Source organism: Mobula birostris, chromosome 7 (genome assembly GCF_030028105.1).
Source record: "Mobula birostris isolate sMobBir1 chromosome 7, sMobBir1.hap1, whole genome shotgun sequence".
NCBI lineage: Eukaryota > Metazoa > Chordata > Chondrichthyes > Myliobatiformes > Myliobatidae > Mobula > Mobula birostris.
This window is the reverse complement of record NC_092376.1, coordinates 143,316,920-143,339,131: the sequence shown is the minus strand read 5'-3', so window position 1 is coordinate 143,339,131 and position 22,212 is coordinate 143,316,920. Positions and strand designations below refer to the sequence as shown.

The window sequence follows — 22,212 nt, the reverse complement described above, 5'->3', positions numbered from 1 at the left end:
TGTCTGGATTTTATGGCCAAAGACTTTATTTACCCAACTCAGTTAAATCTTTTTATTGTCTTAAACACATGCATGTAATAGTCCCTCGGTTTTTATTACTTGAGGGAATACGAACCATTTTTAAGTGGGTTGCCCACATAATTCAGGTATTTAAACCCTATATTAATTGTGAATTTGTCCTCTATCGAGGCACTTTATCTTGTAGTGCAAAACTAGATGCATTACAGTTCTTGGCAGTGTGGAACTTCACAAAATCATGGAATGGTCAACAGAGAATTTTTGAAATCTTTAATCCTTTGAAAATGTTTTTAGAATTTTAATCATCTTTAATCTGTTACTTCCTTACATTCTCTTTTCTCCCCCATAGAAATAAATCTGTTCCAATCCAGCAGATGGGAAGACACCATACCTTATGTCATTGTTTAGAAAAGGAGGTAGGCAAAAGGTGGTTAACTGTCAGTCAGTTAGCCTAAGGTCTGTAGTTGGGAAAATGCTTGAAGCTATCATCTGGATAGAAGTGATTCCAACAGGCAGACACAGTATAGGTTCCTGAAGGGCACATACTGTTTGACAAACTTGCTAGAGTTCTTTGAGTATACTATGAACACAGAGGATAGAGGATGCATGAAGTTGGGGGTGATGAATTAGCATGGATAGAGTTTGATTAACCAATTCAAGGCAGAGAGTTGGGATAAATAGGTGTTTCTCTGGTTGGTCGTCAGTTGTGAGTGAAGTTGCTGCAGGGGTCGGTGTTGGGCCTGTAATTGTTCATGATATACATTAATGCTTTGTAAGAGAGGACTGAGTGTAGTGTGTCCAAGTTTGCTGATGACACTAAATTGAGTGGAAAAGCAAATTATGTAGAAAGTATGGAGAGTCTGCAGAGAGATATGGAAGGTTAAGTGAGTGGGCAGATGGAGTACTGTACAATGTTGGTAAATGCTAAGTCATCCACTTTGGAAGGAAAAAGAGATCATACTATTATTTAAATGGAAAAAGACTGCGGCTTGCTGTTGTGCAGGGGGGCTTGGGAGTGCTGTACAGGAATCACAAAAGGTTGGTTTTACAAGTGCAGCAGGTTAGCAAGAAAGCAAGTGGAATGTTGGCCTTTATTGCCAAAGGGATTGAATTTAAGAGCATGGCATTTATATTGCAATTGTATGCAATTTTGGTCTGCTTACTTTGGGAAAGGCGTTGGAGGCTGTGCAAAAGAAGATCATCAGGTTCATTCTGGAGCTAAGGTGGTTAACCTCTATGGACAGATTGAGTCACCAGGGTCCATAATTGCTGGAATTCAGAATAACGAGACAGGATTTTATAGAAATGTATAAAATTATGAAAGGGATAGATAAGAGAGAGACAAGAAAGTTGTTTCCTCTGGTGGGTGAGACTAGAACTAGGGGACATAGCCTCAAGATTCAGAGGAATAGATTTAGGATGGAGATGAGGAGAGATTGCTTTTCCAGGAAAGTAGGAAATCTCTGGAAATCTCTACCCAGAGCAGCAGTAGAGGCTACCTGATTAAATATATTTAAGATAGAGTTAGATACATTATTGCATAGCAGGGAAATTAAGTGTTCTGGGGAAAAGGTAGGTAGATAGTCTCAGCAGCCTCTCTGACTCTAATCAATGGTGAAATTTCTTGTCCTGTTCGTCTTTTCTGTGATAATAAAAACATTGCTTATCATAAAGAACACGAGAATCTGCAAGTTGACCTCACTGGCGAGCGGGATAACAAAGGTGCTGTGCATTTATGGCCTTGTGTGTGGGCCCTTGCTCCATGCTGTGACCTACAATGGCTACTCAGGAAAGCAGACATCAGAACCGGTGTGCGAGGACGCAGAAGCACAGTAAGCGTGGCGGTATCTGAGCGAGATTTAAACCGGATCTTTGCAAGCCCTCGCTCCCAACGATTCTACTCTCTAATGTCCGATCGTGAGAAAATAAGATGGATTATCCTGTCTTAGTGTCTGGGCCAGCGGGAGATGAGGGACTGCTATACACTCATCCTGACAGAAACGTGGCTCCATGACACATTCCAGACTTGGCCATCTGGTTAGAGACCTAATCTCCTTTTGGGCAGACAGAAATGCTGCGACTTCCGGAAAGACCTACGGAGGAGGTTTGTGTGTCTACATCAATAAGAAATGGTGTGTAAGATTAAGTGGAGGCCCTTCTACTTGTGGAGGCAGTTCACTGCCATTGTGATTGTTGCTCTGTACTTCCCCTCCCACCCCTGTGTTAGTACTGTGGAAGAACTGCAGGAGCTTTAGGGCACCATCTGCAACTTCAAAGCCACTCACCCTGATGGTTTCTTATTGCTGCTGGTGGCTTCGATTATGCCAACTTAAAAACAGTCCTGCTAAAGTTCCATCAGAATGTCAACTTCGCTACCGGAGGAGAGGATATATTGATATACCAATGTTTGTGGAGTCTACAAGCTGCACCCACTGCCCTCACCTCATTTTCTGAGACCATTTTAGTAATCCCTGCGTACAGACCACTGGTCAAGCATGTCCACCCACTTTACAAGGAGATCAGGGCCTGTCCAGAAGGTGCCACCTCAGCACTGCAGGACTGATTTGAAAGCATGACTGGAGTGCATTCAGGGAGGCGGCTACCTACGATCATCACGTCAACGTTGATGAATATGTGGGGTCGGTGACTGACTACATAGGAAAATGCATTGAGGATGTTACTGTGATTAAACATTACACTGCCAGGGCAAATCGGAAACCACAACTGATTGCAGAGTTCCATGCACTGGTCAAGGATTGGGGCACTGTCTTCAGATCAGGGAATAGGACAACTCTAAGGTCAGCAAGAGCTGTGCTCTCACGTGCCATCAGGAATGCAAAGCGAGAGTACTCACAGAAAAATTCAGACACCTTTGTGACACTAGGGACATGCAGCGCATGCGGCAAGGTGTACAAACCGTAACAGATTACAAATCTACCCTGCGTGTCAACGACAGTGACACCTTCCTTCCTGATAGGCTGAATGCCTTCTCTGTACGATTTTATTGCAGTGAGTGATGTGACATGAAGGAAACCCCCCTCTCCCCCTGAAGAGCAGGCTCTCTGCCTGGTCACAGCAGAGGTGAGGAGCATCCTAGCCAGGGTAAGCCCACACAAAACTGCGGGGCCGGACAGCGTACCTTGTCGGGTGCTGAAGGACAGTGCGGCCCAGCTAGTGGAGATCTTAATGGACATCTTTAATATCCCATTGTAACAGCCCACTGTCCTTGAAGGCTTCAAGGTAGCCACCATCATTCTGGTGTCCAAGAGAGTGATGGGGACTGGCCTAAATAATTCCCGCCCAGTGGCACTGACCTCAACAATCATGAAGTGCTTTGAGCGGCTGGTAGGGGATCATATAAAATCCCACCTTCCAGCTACATTGGACCCTTTCCAGTTCACCTACCATTCACATTGGTACAGGAGGGCGTACAGGAGCGAGATACGCCAACTAGTGGAGTGGTGCCGCAGCAACAACCTGGCACTCAACATCAGTAAGATGAAAGAGCTGATTGTGGATTTCAGGAAGGGTAAGACGAAGGAACACATACCAATCCTCATAGAGGGATCAGAAGTGGAGAGAGTGAGCAATTTCAAGTTCCTGTGTGTCAAGATCTCTGAGGATCTAACCTGGTCCCAACATATCGATGCAGCTATAAAGAAAGCAAGACAGCAGCTATACTTCATTAAGAGTTTGAAGAGATTTGGCATGTCAACAAATACACTCAAAAACTTCTATAGATGTACTGTGAAGAGCATTCTGACAGGCTGCATCACTGTCTGGTATGGAGGGGCTACTGCACAGGACTGAAAGAAGCTGCAGACGGTTGTAAATCTAGTTAGCTCCATCTTGGGTACTAGCCTACAAAATACCCATGGCACCTTCATGGAGTGCTGGCTCAGAAAGGCAGCATCCATTATTAAGGACCTCCAGTACCCAGGGCATGCCCTTTTCTCATTGTTACCGTCAGGTAGGAGGTACAGAAGCCCGAGGCACACACTCAGTGATTCAGGAACAGCTTCTTCCCCTCTGCCATTCGATTCCTAAAAGGACATTGAACCCTTGGACACTACCTCACTTTTTTTGATGTACAGTATTTCTGTTTTTTGTACTTTTAAAAAATCTATTCAATATACTTATACTGTAATTGATTTACTTATTATTATTTTTATTTTATTTATTTTTCTCTTCTATATTAGGTATTTCATTGAACTGCTGCTGCTGAGTTAACAATTATCACTGGCATGTGACGTGAAATTAGATCTGATTCTGATGATACCATAGTGTCAGCCCTCTACTCCATCCTGTCCCACCTAGAGAACAATGCCTTATACACCAGGTTATTGTTCATTGACTTCAGCTTGGTGTTTAACACAATCACCCCTCAGAGGCTAGTGGGTAAACTGTCCTTGTTTGGACTCAGCCAGAATGCCACAGCCAGCCAGGTTCGCTGATGATACAGCAGTGGTTAGCTTCATCAGCAACAATGATGAGTCAGCATACAGAGAGGAGGTTGAGAGGCTTGTAAAGTGGTGCGATAACTACAACCTGAGTTACAACGCAGACAAGACAAAAGAGATGATTGTGGACTTCAGGAATACACAGAACAACCACTCTCCATTGTACATCAATAGTTCTGCTGAAGAGCACAAAGTTCCTTGGCGTGCACATAACTGATGATCTATCCTGGACCCAGACACAGAGTCTATAAGAGGTGAGGCAAAGCAGCATCAACTTCATAGACCCTATACAGATTACAGAGGTGTTTGCTAGCCTGAGGCAAACCAGGGTGGATAAATCCCCAGGTCCTGACAAGGTATCCCCTCGGATCCTATGGGAGGCAAGTGCAGAAATTGCCAGGGCCCGAGCAGAGATGTTTTAAGCATTCTTAGCAACAGGAGAAGTATCAGAGGATTGGAAGATAGTCAATATTGTTCTGCCTTTTTTAAAAAGGCTCTAAACTTAAACCAGGAAATTATAGGCCAGTGAGTCTGACACATCAGTTGTGGGAAAGTTATTGGAAGGTATTCTAAGGGAACAGATATTTATGTATTTGGATAGACATGGACTGATTAAGGATAGTCAGCATGGCTTTGTACATGGTAGATCATATCTAACAAATCTATAGGGTTGTTTGAGGAAGTTACCAGGAAAGTGGATGAAGGCAAGGCAGTGGATATTGTCTACATGGAGTTCAGTAAGGTATTTGATAAGGTCCTGCATGGGAGGCTGGTCAAGAAGGTTCAATCACTCGGCATTCAGGATGAGGTAGTAAATTGGATTAGACATTGGCTTTGTGGGAGAAGCCAGAGAGTGGTAGTACAGGTTTGCCTCTCTGACTGGAGGCCTGTGACTAGTGGGGTGCTGCAGGGATCAGTGCTGGGTCCTTTGTTGTTTGTCATCCATATCAACGATCTGGACGATAATGTGATTAAGTGGATCGGCACATTTGCGGATCACATCAAGTTTGGGGGTGTAGTAGACAATGAGGAAGGCTATCATGGCTTGTTGCAGGATCTGCATCAGCTGGAAAAATGGGCTGAAAATGGCAGATGGAATTTAATGCAGACAAGTGTGAGGTGTTGCACTTTGGTAGGACCAACCAGGGTATGTCTACACAGTGAACAGTAGGGCACTGAGGATTATGATAGAACAAAGGGAGCTAGGAATACAGGTCCATAATTAATTTAAGGTGCTGTCGTAGGAAGATAGGGTAATAAAGAAGGCTTTTGTTGCGTTGCCCTTCATAAATCAATGTATTGAGTACAGGAGATGGGATGTTATATGGAAGTTGTATAAGATGTTGATGAGGCCTAATTTGGAGTTATTGTGTTCAGTTTGAGTCACTTACCTATAGGGAGGATGTAAACAAGGTTGAAAGAGTACAGAGAAAATTTACAAGGATGTTGCCGGGTCTGGAGGACCTGTGTTATAAGGAAAGATCGAATAGGTTAGGACTTAGAACGTAGAAGACAGAGGTATCTCAAATTATGAAGGGTATAGATAAGGTAAGGTTATAGACAAGCAGGCTCTTTCCATTGAGGTTGGGTGGGACTACAACCAGTAATGGGTTAAGGGTGAAAGGTGAAAAGTTTAAGGGAATGTAAGGGGAAACTTCTTCACTCAGAGAGTTGTTAAAGTGTGGAATGAGTGGTGCATGCAAGCTCAATTTCAATGTTTAAGAGAAGTTTGGGATAGGTACATGGATAGTAGGCTTATGAAGATCCAGATGTGGGTTGTTGGGAGTGGGCAGTTTAAATGCTTTCTGCATGGACTAGATGGGCCAAGGGCCTGTTTCTGTGCTGTACTCCTCTATGACCAACAATACTTTATACTTTATTGTCGCCAAACAATTGATAATGATCACAGCGATATTTGATTCTGCGCTTCGCACTCCCTGGAGTACAAATCAATAGTAAATATTAAAAATTTAAATTATAAATCATAAATAGAAAATAGAAAAGGGAAAGTAAGATAGTGCAAAAAAAAAAAACCGGGAGGCAGGTCCAGATATTTGGAGGATATGGCCCAAATCCAGGATCCGTTCAGCAGTCTTATCACAGTTGGAAAGAAGCTGTTCCCAAATCTGGCAGTACGAGTCTTCAAGCTCCTGAGCCTTTTCCCGGAGGGAAGAGGGGCAAAAAGTGTGCTGGCTGGGTAGGTCGTGTCCTTGATTGTCCTGGCAGCACTGCTCCGACAGCGTGCGGTGTAAAGTGAGTCCAAGGACAGAAGATTGGTTTGTGTGATGTACTGCGCTGTGTTCACGATCTTCTGCAGTTTCTTTCGGCCTTGGACAGGACAACTTCCATACCAGGTTGTGATGCACCCTAGAAGAATGCTTTCTACGGTGCATCTATAAAAATTAGTGAGGGTTTTAGGGGACAGGCCAAATTTCTTTAGCTTTCTCAGGAAGTAAAGGTGCTGATGGGCCTTCTTGGCAGTGGACTCTGCTTGGTTGGACCAAGTCGGGTCATTTGTGATATTGATCCCAAGGAACTTAAAGCTTTTGACCTGTTCCACTTGAGCAGCACCGATGTAAATTAGGTCGTGTGGTCCACTACTCCTTCTGAAGTCAATTTCTTGCTGATGTTGAGAGATAGGTTATTGTCTTCGCACCATGCCACCAGGTTCTTAATTTCCTCTCTGTACTCAAACTCATCATTACCTGAGATACGGCCTACAATTGTGGTGTCATCAGCAAACTTATATATTGAGTTCGATGGAAGCTTGGCTACACAATCATGGGTTTACAGTGAGTACAGCAGGGGGCTGAGTACACAGCCTTGTGGGGCACCGGTGCTCAGAGTGATTGTAGAGGAGAGCTTGTCCCCTATTTTTACAGCCTGGGTCCTGTCTGTGAGGAAGTTGAAGATCCAGCTGCAGATCTGAGTGCTAAGGCCCAGGTTCCGGAGCTTAGGAATCAGTTTATTTGGAATGATGGTATTAAAGGCAGAGCTGTAGTCAATAAAAAAGGAGCCTTAAGTATGCGTCTTTATTCTCCAAGTGTTCTAAGGAGGAATGTAGAGCCAGAGAGATGACATCTACCATTGACCTGTTGCTCCAGTAGGCGAATTGCAGAGTGTTGAGGTTGACCGGTAGGCTGTTGTTGATGTGTGCCATAACCAATCTCTGGAAGCACTTCATAGCAATTGATGTCAGAGTCACAGGTCGATAGTCATTCAGGCATGCCACCTTGCTCTTCTTCAGCACCGGGATTATCGTTGCCTTCTTAAAACACGAGGGGATCTTAGTTTGAAGCAAGGAGCAGTTGAAGATGTCAGCAAACTCTCCAGCTAGCTCGCTTGCACAGGCCTGGAGAACCGGTCCCGGAACGCCATCTGGGCCCGTCGCCTTCCTTGGATTTATCTTCAGGAAGGCCCTTCTAACATCCTCCTCGGTGACGATGAATCTCGATGCCACCAGGTCCGGTTCATCCGGCGGGAGCAGGACGCTCCTCTTCTGTTCGAATCTTGCGTAGAATACGTTAAGTTCATCAGGAAGAGAAGCGCCACAGTTATTGATATTCCCAGCCTTTTCTTTGCGCCCAGTGATCTCATTTAGACAATGCCTCATTAGTCAAGAATGCACAGCAGCATCTACATTTTCAGAGGAGACTGAGGCATGCAAGACTCCCCACACCCATTCTAAAAACTTTTTTCAGAAGCACCAGCGAGAGTGTCCTGTCTGGCTGCATCATTGTGTGATATGGAAGCTGTGAGGCATCGGACCACAAGACCCTACAGAGGATAGTAATACCCGCTGTGAGGATCACCAGAGTCTCCTTTCTCCCCCCCCCCCCATTGTGACACTTACTGGGACCGTTGTATACGAAGGGCCCAAATCATTGAAGAGGATCCCTATCACCCATCCCACAATCTCTTTGACTCACAGAGGTACAGGAGTATCAACACTAGGCCTGCCAGATTGGGTAACAGCTTCTTCCCTTAGGCTGTGAGACTGATGACTATCCTGCCACCAACGAGGACTTGTTACTAAGACAGCTGTTGCCTGTACTTTTTTTCTGTTTACCTGTGCAGTGCACTACATGCACTTCCAATCATATTTTATTAACTTATGGTAATTTTTAATATACTGTGTGTGATAAATGTTTTGTGGGTGCACCGTAGACAGAATAGATGTTGTTTTGTTTGATTGTATATATGTACGATCAGATGACAACAAACTTGAACTTGGAAATAAGTCCATGACCAGTCCAGCCATGATCTTATGAATGGTGAAGCAGTCTTGAAGGCCTACTCCTGCTCCAATTTCTTATGTTATGTTTTATCTTTTTTAGTAGCTGAATTTCTCGGTTCTGCTACCTTCCTTGTGATATGTTTTGAAGCTGTCTCCAGGTACTTATCGTGCTTCTTACGATAGGGCGATCAGAACTGCACACTATTCTATGATATGTACAAAATGCTCTTTTTAATGCATCATTAATGTCGCAGAAGTCCCAATGCTTTTCATCAAAGCATTGTCAGAGAAAATTTGCCACAGTCATGTAAAGCGATACTGGGAAATACATTTGAAAGCTTTGACAAGGATGTGTTTTAAAATGCCATCATAAGGAAGGAACAAGAATGAGTGAAGCAAGAGGTTTAGAGGTTCCAGAAATTCATACTCTATATCAACTATTTAGATGAGGGGAATCAGATGACATATTTCTAAATTTGTTGACTGTATAAAACAAGGGGGATTATGGTAATAACCCACATTCTCTACTAATGGAAATAGTGATAGTAAATCTAATTCTGATATAATGCAGCTTCAGAATCATTTAGACAAGCTGCATGAGTGGGCAACTATTCAGCAAATGGTATGGTATGTGGAAAAAATGTGAGGGTCTCCCCTGCAGTGCATTTCCTAAACAGTAACATATTGGAAAATATTGATGTTCTAGATGACCGTGAAGATGCAGGATGCAATTAGGAAGGCAGGTGGTTTGTTAGTCTATCAAGAATAGCAGTAAAGGAGTTTTTATGGCCTTGGTGAGACTACACCTGGAGTATTGAGCACAGCTTTGATGTGCAAAATAAACTGGTAATCATTTAGGATTGAGATGAGGAAAGTCGTCTTCACCCAGGGGCGGGAAATCCTTGAGATTCCATAGCCTGCAGGACAGTGGTTGCTCAGTTATTTAACCCATTTGAAATAGAGATTGGTTAATTAGCACAGGAAAATAGTAATGAGGTGGATGATCAGCTTTATGCTGATGAACAGCATACCGATCGTGAAGACCCAGGTGCTTTCTCTCGCCTCTGGTTCTTATTTCATATTGACACCATAGTCCTGGCTTACACAGTTATTCTGACTCAGTTGACTTCAAGGGACCCAGGTTTCAGATGCCGATTGCTGCTATTCATAGGCACTATTTGCGCAAGCCCAAAGGACTAATTTCTGCCCCTTATGCATTTGATACGTGAAAGGAAATGCTAAGATGTTGGGCAAAAGATATTGTATTTCTATGTTATATTGACCGTTCTGTTGCACATACTATTTATTACAAATTACTATACATTGCACATTTAGATGGAGTCTTAATGTAAAGATTTTTACTCATGTGTGTGAAGGATGTAAGTAATAAAGTCAATTTAATTCAACTCAAAAGGTAAACATAGGATATATAGTATAATATTCAGTGATTTCCCTTCCTCCACCATTGAGGCTGCCCTCGCCCGCATCTCCTCCATTTCCTAAACATCCATGTTCACCTCACCTTCCCACCACCTTAACAGTTCCTCTTGTCCTTACCTACCATCGCATGAGCCTCCGCTCCGCCACCTGCAAAGGGATCCTACCACCTAACATAGAAACATAGAAAACCTACAGCACAATACAGGCCCTTTGGCCCACAAAGCTGTGCCGAACATGTCCCTACCTTAGAAATTACCTACGGTTACCCATAGCCCTCTATTTTTCTAAGCTCCATGTACCTATTGAGGAGTCTCTTAAAAGACCGTATTGTATCCGCCTCCACCACCATTGCCGGCAGCCCATTCCACCACTCACCACTCTCTGTGTAAGAAAACTTACCACTGACATCTCCTCTGTACCTTCTTCCAAGCACCTTAAAACTGTGCCCTCTCGTGCTAGCCATCTCAGCCCTGGGAAAATGCCTCAGACTAGCCACAAGATCAATGCCTCTCATCATCAACATAACTTTACCTCCCTCCCTCTCTCTGCAGGGATCGCTCCCTCCCTGAATCCCTTGTCCATTCGTCCTTCCTCACTAATCGCCTTCCTGGCACTTATCCCTGCACATAGCCAAAGTGCTACAACTGCCCATTCTCCTCCCTCATCTCCATTCAGAGCCCCAATCAGTCCTTCCAAGTGAGGCTGCACTTGGCCTGTGAATCTGCTGGAGCTGTCCATGATGTCCGGTACTCTTGATGTGGTCTCCTCTACACTGGTGAGATCTTCATCGAGCCTGTCCCCCTCCCCTCTTCTTCTATTCCCATTCTGGCCCCTTACCTCCTCTCACCTCCCCCCAGATTCCCTCCTTCCTGCCTTTCTCCTATGGTCCACTTTCCTCTCGCATCAGATTCCTTCCTCTCTAGCCCTGTACTTTCCCACCCATCTGCCTTACCTATCACCTTCCAGCCACCCTCCTTCCCCTCCCCTCCAACTTTTTATTCTGAAGTCTTTCCCCTCCCTTCCTTTCCAGTCCTGATGAAGTGTTTCGGCCTGAAAGGTCGACTGTTTGTTCATTTCCATTGATGCTGCCTGACCTGCTGAGTTCTTCCCGCCTTTTCTGTGTTGTTTTGGATTTCCAGCATTTGCAGAATTTCTCATGTTTATAAAATTCATGAAATTGGATTAATATACACATGAACAAAATCAGAATTGGGTTTAATATCACCTGCATAGGTCATGAAATTTGTTGACTCTGCAGCAGCAGCACAGTGCAATATGTGATAGTGAAAAAGCTGTGAATTACAGTAAGTGTGTATTAGTGCAAAATTAGAAATAAAAACAGAAGTAGTGAGGTAGTGTTCATGGGTTCAATGTCCATCCAGAATCGGATGGCAGAGGAGAAGAAGCGATTCCTGAATGGCTGAGTGTGTGCTGTCACACATCTGTACCTCCTTCCTGATGGCAGCAATGAGAAGAGGGCATGTCCTGGGTGATGAGGGTCCTTAATGATGGACGTCATGTTCTCGAGGCATCGCTCCTGGGTACTACGGAGGCTAGTGCTCAACATGGAGCTGACTAATTTTACAGCTCTCTGCAGCTTACATTGATTCTATACAGTAACACCCCGCCCACCCATACCAGACAGTGATGCAGCCTGTCAGAATGCTCTCCGCCATATATCTGTGGAAATTTTCAAGTGTGACTGGAGACATACCAAATCTTCTCAAACTCCTAATGAAGCACAGCCGCTGTCATGTCTTCTTTGTACTAGCATTAATGTGTTGGGTCCGGGTTAGATCCTCAGAGGTACTGACACCCTGGAAGTTGAAATTGCTTGCACTTTCCACTTCCAATTTCTCTCTGAGGATTGGTGTGTGTTCCCTCATCTTACTCTTTCAGAAGCTTTTGGTTTTACTGACATTGAGTGGAAGGTTGCTGCTATGACACCACTCAACTAGCTGATCCATCTCAGTCCTGTACGCCCTCTCGTCACCGTCTGAAATTCTGCCAACAATGGTTGTATCGTCAGCAGAATTATAGATGGTATTTGAGCTGTGCCTAGGCACAGGGTCATGGGTGTAGAGCAGTGGGCTAAGCACACATCGCTGAGGTGCACCAGTGTTGATCGTCAGGGAGGTGGAAATGTTTCCAATCCGTACCGATTGTGGTCTACTGGTTAGGAAGTCGAGGATCCAGTTGCAGGGGGAGGCCCAGGTTCTGGAGCTTTTTGATTAGAACTGTAGGAATGATTGTCTCAAATGCTAAGCTGTAGTCAATAAACCCCATTCTGACATAAATATTTCTATCGTCTATTTAAAATCAACTTCAAATGTAAACTAAGGATAGAACCAAGGAAAATAAACTAGATAAAATATATTGAAAAGTTCAAAGGGGGTTCACTAAATTCTGTGAAAAACGGAGGACTTTTTATAATCGTTACAGAAATTGCACTTCTGCATAGCGAAATGTCATCTACACCAGATTCAGAGAAACTTTACAAGTAACTTGTGCGGAGGAAATTTACTTTAACAAACAGGAAAACGCAATATTGAGTTGTTGATCTGTGGAACCAATGAGAGCTGTTTATATTGCGGGGTGGCGTGGGCCGGTGTCTATATAACGGGCCGAGAAGTTCAGCGAATCCACTTGGCGGTGGGTCGCAGCGAGCCGTGGTCGTTGTGGGAATTAACTAAAAGAAACCTCTGTTGTAATTCCCGGGCGAGCGAAGGGGAAAATGACCGACGTGGAGCAGCAGCAGGTGAAGGGATCCCAGAACGGTCACTATGAAGAAGGAGAGGGTCCGGACGCCGGCGAGGAAATGATGGCGGATGGGGCCGAGGCTCCTACGAGCGCCGAGATCGAGGGCTCGAAAATCAACGCCAGCAAGAACGAAGAAGACGCCGGGTAAGCAGGCTGTGGCCTAGCGATGCCCCCATCCCGTCCCGGGCCCAGCACACCTTGAATTTGAGGCTGGGGGAGAGGCCGGCGCTCGCATGCGGCCCTGTGGCGGTAACAGCATGGTGCCCCAGGGCACTGCTGCCTTCCAGCGCAAGGCGCGGCGTTACCCAGCCCCCGGCTCTCGCGTAAATGAGCCGACATTTCTTGTTGGGTTTAAACAAAGACGCGGGAGAGGGCTGCCATCTCTGCCTTGTAGAGGTGGCGAGCGGCCCTGCGTGGCCGGCGGCTGCTCCTTTTGTTCACTCGCTGCCGCATCTTTGTTCGCGCCATGTGCTTTCCTGGACTGGGGGAGGGGAGCAGCACACGCTGACAATTGCTACTCTTTTCTCCCTCTCTCCCCCATAGGAAAATGTTCGTGGGAGGTTTGAGTTGGGATACCAGTAAAAAAGACCTGAAAGATTATTTTTCTAAATTTGGTGAAGTTGTGGACTGTACAATTAAGATGGACCCCGCAACGGGAAGGTCGAGAGGGTTTGGATTTATCCTCTTCAAAGATTCTTCTAGCGCCGATAAGGTAAAGTTGATGGGCTTCGGTTGTAATTTTTTTTCACGTGATGAACTATCCAACACAATGGTGAAGGGATTGTGGTAAAATGCAATTAGTTGGTGGTTGAAAGTTAGTTGCTTGGGTTGTGTGGGCTTTATAATGATACAGAATTCTGGAAGCATAATAGTTGAAAAGTGAAGTTGACATACAAAGTGAAGGAGACAATAAGAATGCTGTGTCATGCCCACAGAAAGTCTATGATGTAGATGGAAGGGCACTGTAATTCTCTACAATTAGATCTCTGCAGTGCGTCCCTCGTTTTAATGAAAACAGCCCGGATCATTCATCATATTTAAAATTTTACGATAAGACATAATTCATGTAAACCTGACCTGCATAGTACAATTGTATTTCCTTGTAATATGGTGACCAGAAAAGTACACATTGTGGCTTAACTAGATTGTGTTCTAGCATAAACTTTGCTATTCAGTGCCATGATTAAGGAAAACATCAGCAGTGCTTTTTGATTGTGGGCTTGCCCTGCTGTCTTTAAAGATCTGTGGACACATCAGTTCTTTTTGTATCCAGGGATTTCAAGGAAAATGCGATGACAATTTTTTTGAGAAAAAGATGGTCTTAAAAATGACACACTCAGGACCAAATGGAATAAATCCTTAAATTTTTATTTGACCATGCAGCAAGCTTGCAAGCATAGTATTGTACAGAGAATGTTGCTGTCTGATACTTGATATGCATTTTTGAAGAGACTACTGAAGCACTAGCAGGGGAATGTGTACAGATGTTCTTGTGGGGAAACTTGGCCAAAGTTATTGGGGTTATAAGAATCTTTGGATCTTTTTGGGAAAATTGATAAGTGATATATATCACTGGAAAAATAGAATTAATAGTTGATGGCTTTAGATATGTATTGAATGTGGTTGATAGGTTTGTCTTAATTGAGCAAATCAATTTTCTGCAGATAACATAACATTGTAGAATTCTGATAGCATTACTGCTCTAAACACTAGGTTCCCTTGGAATGTAGATTCTGGCCTGCCTACCTAGCTGAATGGTGGGTGATGAGATTACTGGGATGTAATTCATATTTCTTAAATCAGAGTCCGGCTTATTATCACTGCCATATATTGTAAAGTGTTATTTTGCATTAGCAATCCAGTGAAAAAGGCCAATAATAAGTTGGTGCTCATGGACCATTTGGACATCTGATGGAAACTGTTCCTGAAACATTGTGGGTCTTTAGGCTCCTGTCCTACCTCTCTTGATGGTAGTAACAGGAAGAGGGCATGTCCCAGAGGGTGGGGGTCTGCAATGGATGGGCCTCTTGAAGATGCACTCAACGGTGGGAGGTTGTTCCCATGATAGAATTGGCCGAGTCTACAGCCTCCTTCATCCTCTGGTTTGCAGCCTTCATACCTGATGGTGATGCAACCAGTCAGAATGCTGTCCTCTGTACATCTAGAAATTTGCATGCCTTTAGTAGACACTTAACTCCTAATGATGTAGATTGGCTATTGTGTCATCTTCATGATCGCATCAGTGTGTTGGGTCCAAGGTAGATCCTCTGAGATGCTGATGACCAGGAACTTGTTAACTGCTCACTCTTTCCCCTGCTGACCCTTCAGTGAGGTCAGGTGTGTTCTCCCAACTTCCCCTTCCTGAAGTCCACAATCCTTTTGTTGGTCTTGCTGACATAGAGTGCAACGTTGTTGTGACACCACTCAACTAGCCGGTCTTGTACGCCTCTGAGATTCTGCCAACAGCGGTATCATTGGCAAATTCATAATTGGCATTTGGATTGTGCCGAGCATACAGTTGTGTGTAGAGATAGCGGAGTAGTGGGCTAAGCATGCATCCTTGAGGTGTGCCTGCATTGATTATATTGTCAGTGAAGACAACATGTTTTACTGATTCATAATCATGTAAATATGTTTGGTTTTAAAAAAATCATTGCATCCAGTATCTGAGCCACTAATTTTATGAACTGTCATTTCAAACAGTTATGAGTGAAAATAAACATTGAAATCTCCAGGGATACTGCCTGACCAGTTTGGTGCTTTCTACATTTTCTGGATTTGTTAGGACTTCTAATATATGCAGTTTTTTGTTTGCTTTGATTACGGATATAAGTAATTCTAATTCAAACGCTTTGAACAGGGTGTCTCACCTGTTATTTTTTTTGTGTATTTGTGTTAGGTATTGGAACAAAAAGAACACAAATTAGATGGGAGAGTAGTTGATCCTAAAAGAGCAATGGCCATGAAGAAAGAGCCTGTAAAGAAAATCTTCGTTGGAGGCCTTCATCCAGATACTCCAGAGGATAAGATCAGAGAGTACTTTGGAAGCTTTGGTGAGGTTGGTATTTTGATGACTATTTAAAATATTCTGTATTGACCTGGAGTGGGTTATAGGAATGTTTTATAGACAGCATGAAAAGCTGTTGGTTGATGCTTTATAGCTAAGTTGTAACAAGGCATTTTGTAATACTGACTGAAAATGCATCTTTCAGTCCCACTGGAATAGTACCAACTAGAGTTGGAGTAAGCGGGTCTTCTTTCTGCTGGCAGGCAGTGACTTGTGTGCACTGTAGGCATTAGTAGATTGATCTCACTGTACACAATATCTCAATGATTTTGATAAAAGCTAAATTAAACATCTAAGTTTGCAGACAATGCAGAACTACAGTGGGAGGGAAATGTGCAGTGATGGAAAGAGGCTCTGATGTGATCATTATCTGAACAGAGGTAGATTTAATAAAGGAAATGTGCATGGACACCTACGTTTCTTTATATACTGAATACAAACTATTAATGCAAAATGAAACTGGCTTTCATTACAAGTGGATGAATATTGGTGCAAGGGTATTTTTCTGCAGCTATACAGGGCCTCAGTGAGACCAAGATTTAGGAGGTTTAAAAGAGTTTCGAGGATTTATTTTTTCCATCCTGAGAGGCTGTAGGTGCAAAAACTATTAACAAGATGTTAATATATAGACAAGAACTTGAATCACCAAGGTATTGGTTTACTCTTGTCAAATGTATGGTGAGAAATGTTTTGAAACACATCCATGCAGATTATTTAATCACATCAGTAGGACAAGAGGAAAGCAATAACAGGATGCAGAATATACTGTTTGTAATTGCAGCAAAAGTGCAGTGTAGAAAACAAGTCTAAGGCCATGATGAGGTAGATGTGAGGTCAAGAGTCCTTCTTAACATAGTAGAGGTCTTAACACAGTAAGCTGTCCTCTGGCCTGGTGGCACATGCATTCAGGCTTTGTGTCATATATCCTCTGCCCATCTGGGATGGAGGGGTAAGTGGAGAGGAGCAAATGACTGGGTTGGGAGGCTGCTTTACTACCTAGCAAGAGGTAAGCAGGAAAACAATGGACATGGCGGCTGAAGGACCTAATTCTGTGTGATATGCTTCTGACATAAAACCCCATATAATGTTCACTATTGCTCTCTTTATCTGAAAAGAATTTTTTTGCTGTGGAGTAAGTGCAACAGATATATACAAGACTGATCCTGAGATGGCTGAACTAAAGCAAAAGAAGTGATTGGGGTAATTAGACCTATTAATGTTCACTGTAGCAGAATGCGAAGGGATTTCAAACTATCAAGGAAGTACTTGACAGACTTGCAGAATTAGCCAGACTATATACAGAGAGTTGTTGCATTGTTCAGAATCCAAAGCTAAGGACCATAGTAGAGTCCAGGAGAATTCCCACATAGTGATGTACCTGTTGTATTCTCTACCAGAGGAGGCAGTTGAGCCTAGTTATTAAACGTATTTGGGGAGATGGATGCATTTTCTTAATGCTAAAAGAATCAAAAGATTGCAGAAATAGGAACAGCCTACTGATATGGGTCATCAGTCATCTTTTTGAATAGTAGAGCAGCACAAGGACTAAATTTCCAACTCCCTTTTGTTTGTATTTTTAAAGTAAGTTGTTTGTAGTACAAATTTTGCATTTGGAGTAAGTGTTTTTTCAAAAAATGAAAAGTATGGATTCTACATTTGAACCAGTTATCAACAACTGACTAAAGCACTTGGATATGCCTATCATATAAGAGTAGAGTACTTTTGTAACTGGCCCTGATGTGAAATGTACTTTTTGTACAAAAAATAAAAACCATGAATTAATTGCAGGTAGTGTACTTTATAAATGCAGCAAATTTTCATCCATCCCACTTGACCATCCTTAATATTTGTGCTAATACATTCAATCAGATGTAATGAAACTTGGGTTATGTATTTATCAATGCTTTATTGGAATCTTTAATCAAGGTGGAATCAATTGAACTTCCAATGGACAGTAAGACCAATAAGAGAAGAGGATTCTGTTTCATCTCATTTAAAGAAGAGGAGCCAGTAAAAAAGATTTTGGAGAAGAAGTACCATGATATTGGAAATAGCAAGGTAGTGGCAAGAAAAAGCATGTCTTTTCAAGGCAATTTTGTTGCATTTTTGATATTAAAGTATGTTTTTGTTAAAACAGTGTGAAATCAAGGTGGCTCAGCCGAAAGAAGTTTATCAACAGCAACAGCAATGGGGAGGCAGAGGCAGCTTTACAGGAAGGGGCAGAGGTAGTGGTCGTGGAGCTGGTGAGTTGAAAATTTATAGTGTTTTAAAGTGAGGGATAAAACGAACTATGGAGTGCTTACATTTGTCTCTTACTGAATTTAAGGTCAAAGTCAGAACTGGAGTCAAGGATACAGCAGTAATTACTGGAATCCAAGCTATGGAAGCAGTTATGGTTACAGCGGGCAAAGTGGCTACAGTACATATGGAGGCTATGATTATACTGGCTATAATTACAATAGTGGTTACTATGGTGGATATGGACAAGGATATGACTACAGTAAGTATATTCATAGCGGCACTGCAGCAAAAGTGGATGGTCAAGTGTTGCAGAAACATGGACTTTTACATTTTCAGTTTATTTAGCTGGAAATGATCTCTAGGTTTGTTCCATTGTTATTTCCACACTAAAAGATTGAATGTTAATGAATAAAATTCTTAAATAGCCTCTATTTTATTACTGGCTTTGTTTTAGAAGGAAAAAATTGCTTTTTGAGACAAGCCATTTAATATAGCTTGTTTCTATTCAGATCAGAGTAATGGTAACTATGGGAAAGCACCAAGACGTGGGGCAGCTCATCAAGGTGGCTACAAACCGTATTAGAATGGAATCTGAATGCAGGTATGTGGAAATTGTGAAAGGAATATATTGGAGCCTAATTATTAGAACACATCCTCCTAGATATTTGGAGCATTTTAAAAAATATTGTGACTCTAAATTGATGTGTAGAACAAGGCACTGGATGCCTTTGAACAGGCCTTTTGCAGGATTGGAAAGAGGAAAGACAGTTGATGTGCATTTCTTTTAAAGTTTTCTTAATCTGTTGCAACAAATTAATTGCTTGTTCTAATAGTAAATTTTCAGATTCTCCGAGTTGCATAATACTTGGTGCAAATCTTGTTTTGTAAAAATTTGTATGGACATAAATGAGAATTATTTGTGGCCAAATTAGTAGTTTGGCTATGTTTCATGTTGCAGTCTATTTTAATTCATGATTCTTTTTCATTTTATTGCAGAATACTGTGTATTCATGCAGTGCATAGAACATGATAGGATAGGAACCTACTACCACCAAAGTATAAAATAGTAAGCGTGCATATGGCTCCATCCGACTTACGTAAAATTCGCCTTGCGGAACGGCTTCCGGAACCGAACTCTTACGTAAGTCGGGAACTTTCTATACTAGGTATAGTGTAGCCAGAAACTTAAGGGTGTATTGCAGAATATATTGTTGACTATAGATTTTAGAATGTTTTTAAAATAATTTGGATGGTATGAATTAAACATTGTATTTGTGTGCATGTTTGGGCCATTCAAAGGTCTAGCTAGTTAATATTGCTCAGCAACACATGCTTTTGACAGCATTTGATTTATTTTCATGACTATAACCTTGTCCCAATTTATAGCAGTGTAGACCACGTGCTTTAATTGGTAGATTGTACTGATGAGTAGAGTGTGAAGTCAACAGGAACCTTTTTTTGTAGCAATAAAACATTTTTTGTAGCAATTTTTAAAGCTTGGGTTCACAACTGTTTAACTTCTGTGTTCTGCACAATTAGGTTTAAAAACCTTTTATAACTGTTTGGATGAACAAGTATAACATTCTCCAGATTTTTAAAAAAATAGAGAATGTCACATGAAGATCAAGTTAATAACTTCATGTAAAATTAATTGGATTTGTTGTCCCTGAGCAATGAAATAGACTTTCAAAGAACAGTCATTACTGTGAAATTTCAACTATTTCACCCATAGCAAGATAAAGGACTGTTGAACCAGATCAGACAGCAAGTAAGTAGTTGAGAATTGCAAATAATATTGGTGACGAAGTATTTGGACTGAGCTTGTTTGCCTGTGTTGACTTGTAGAATCTCCACCTTGTCTGGGGTAATGTGTTGTGATTTTTTAAAAAAAATCATTGCACTTGATTACTATCTTGTCCAAAAATTATGTTTATTCCCAGATTAGGTATAGAGATTTCGATTGTTACCAATGAGAAAATTGTCAGTAGAGTCCGGAGGAAGTGAGGGCAAGGAAAAATGTTTTGAAAATGATGAGCAGAGCATACTGAAATATATTTTGTTTTCAAACATTGTTGCTTTAGTGAAAGTTACTTGTAGAAAGGGGATGCTTGTGTTGAGGTGATCTATTTGGTTGTCAGGTGTTCTGACTGGATAAATTTGCATACTGCACTTGGATCTATATTTCATGGAAGATCTTTATAATTCAGGCATGTGGTATAGTTCCTGCACCCAGATATCATAAATGTAAAACATCTTAACCAATGTTTTTAAATGCTTACACCTTTGTTGTGAAGCTAGCTTGGGAACTTATTATAACTGCAATAAGTCTGTTTAAAAGCTTTAAATAGTTCATAATTGGCTCTTTATTAAATGGTAGGAGAGAGATGCTTCATTTGAGGTATATGGTAAGTTTATTTGTGATGGGGGTGGGGGGTAGCATATGGAACCATAAACCTGAGTCTTATTCCAACTAGATTTATTAATTTAAGGACACTTATAGTTTTCCTTTGCTTTACAGGTCATCAACAGGGCAAAATCTTACAAGTCCTCTCGCTGCAACTGTGTTGCATTTGGGACTAATTTCTTTGAACTGTTTTCATCCTGGATGACTCCCCATATGTACAGAACAGACTCTTGTAGGGAAACTTTACAGCTTTTAATTTTGTAGTCTGTCTTCATGTTGTACATTTCCTGTGATGGAAGTGTTTTTTACTATACTTTTTGGTACCCAATGGATGCTGATAATGTATTATGTAAGTTTGTATTTTACCTAAAATTACTGGATTTGCATTACTGATTTGTTTATTGGATTAGTCAAAGTTCCTGAAATAAAGTTCCTTTTGTGTATTTTGGTTGAATGAATTTTTTTTTTACTAAGTGGCTTTAAGGTGTCACTACCCTTAGATATGCGTTAGATATTAATTCAGACCTTGTACACTAATTTGACATTTGTAAGGAAACTTCCTGATGCTTTCAACTGTGTTGGGTGATTGACTGATCTGGAGCTGTCTACAGATGAACAGCACATCAATTTCAAAACTGGGAATGATACAGTAATGTGAATATATCAGATGATCCTGGTAACTTCTGAAAACATCGGAATCAGTGTCTTAAGACTTGCTCATTTCTGTTATCAAAAGAAATAATTTGTGTGAAATCAAATATTTCACAAAGCTTGTAGTACTTGTGGCATTTGTCAGAGTGGCAATCTTGAAAGTGAATTTCACAATTTGCTTTTTAAATGCAAGATCAAAGATGAAAATTAAACAATTAGGTAAATAATTGAAATTGTATTGAAACTAAAACTATAAATAATGTCACTGGTGCCATTTTTTCCCCATATTGTAGCTTTCATTGACTCAGCTCCAGAGGTTCAGTTTGCTCCTGTTGTGTCAGTCATCTCCATTTCTATAATAAATATTCAATAAATCTTTAATAGTTGGAGCACAATGTAATCAGTTTTACTATAATTAACATTACCTACTAATTGAAGAGGTAGGTTGTTCCTTTTTCAACTTGGTACGTTAGTCTTAATAGCTATTTTACTTTAGAGTTTTGAAAGGTAAACCTAGAACTCGTGAATGTGCAAATGTTGGAAATGATGGATTGGTACATATCAGGGCACCTTCCAGTCTTGTTGCTGGTTATTCAATTCCCACTGCCCCAACCAACTTGGTTTTACATTTTTCATTCTAACCATTTGTTACCTACTCGCCCAAAACAGATCTGTACACTACAGATTGAGTTCTGGTGTATGATCTGTATACATGAGCATGTAGCATGGATCACTTTGCAGATGTAATTCCTTATAGTGAAGATATGATCTATGAACATTTGTTATTGTATGTGACGACTAAATAGATCAACTGCAAACTTGAATGTAATCCATAAAGCAAAATTCAAGTACTGTAAACTGTACTTTTCTATGAAGGCCTATCCTTGAGTTTCTTTCACCCAATTTCATGATGTCCTAAAGGTAAAAGTGGAAA

General features: G+C 41.7%; 2 protein-coding genes across 3 annotated transcripts in view; one reads left to right on the top strand and one right to left on the bottom strand.

Moving 5' to 3' along the window:
* The first annotated feature begins 12,767 nt into the window (after positions 1-12,767).
* LOC140200473 (heterogeneous nuclear ribonucleoprotein D-like) lies at positions 12,768-21,070 on the top strand. The gene is made up of 8 exons (XM_072263840.1): positions 12,768-13,059; positions 13,459-13,627; positions 15,815-15,973; positions 17,909-18,040; positions 18,120-18,225; positions 18,309-18,482; positions 18,733-18,824; positions 20,742-21,070. The coding sequence occupies exons 1-7, from the start codon at positions 12,890-12,892 to the stop codon at positions 18,804-18,806; spliced, it is 984 nt and encodes a 327-aa protein (XP_072119941.1). The 5' UTR covers positions 12,768-12,889; the 3' UTR covers positions 18,807-18,824; positions 20,742-21,070.
* The window catches only part of LOC140200472 (5-phosphohydroxy-L-lysine phospho-lyase-like), a 37,303-nt gene continuing 32,892 nt past the window's right edge, over positions 17,802-22,212 (bottom strand). For both annotated transcript variants that reach the window (XM_072263838.1, XM_072263839.1), the window contains exon 12: positions 17,802-21,631. In XM_072263838.1, coding sequence (XP_072119939.1) covers positions 21,597-21,631 — 35 coding nt within the window. In that variant the 3' untranslated portion in view covers positions 17,802-21,596. The remainder of the gene's footprint in view (positions 21,632-22,212) is intronic.

What these genes read in the sequence shown, in the direction of transcription:
- LOC140200473 (XM_072263840.1), top strand. Translation starts at nt 12,890, where the DNA reads ATGACCGACGTGGAGCAGCAGCAGGTGAAGGGATCCCAGAACGGTCAC. An exon ending in AAGAACGAAGAAGACGCCGG is followed by an intron (nt 13,060 to 13,458) that starts GTAAGCAGGCTG and finishes TCTCCCCCATAG; the next exon opens with GAAAATGTTCGTGGGAGGTT. An exon ending in TGGACAAGGATATGACTACA is followed by an intron (nt 18,483 to 18,732) that starts GTAAGTATATTC and finishes GTTTCTATTCAG; the next exon opens with ATCAGAGTAATGGTAACTAT.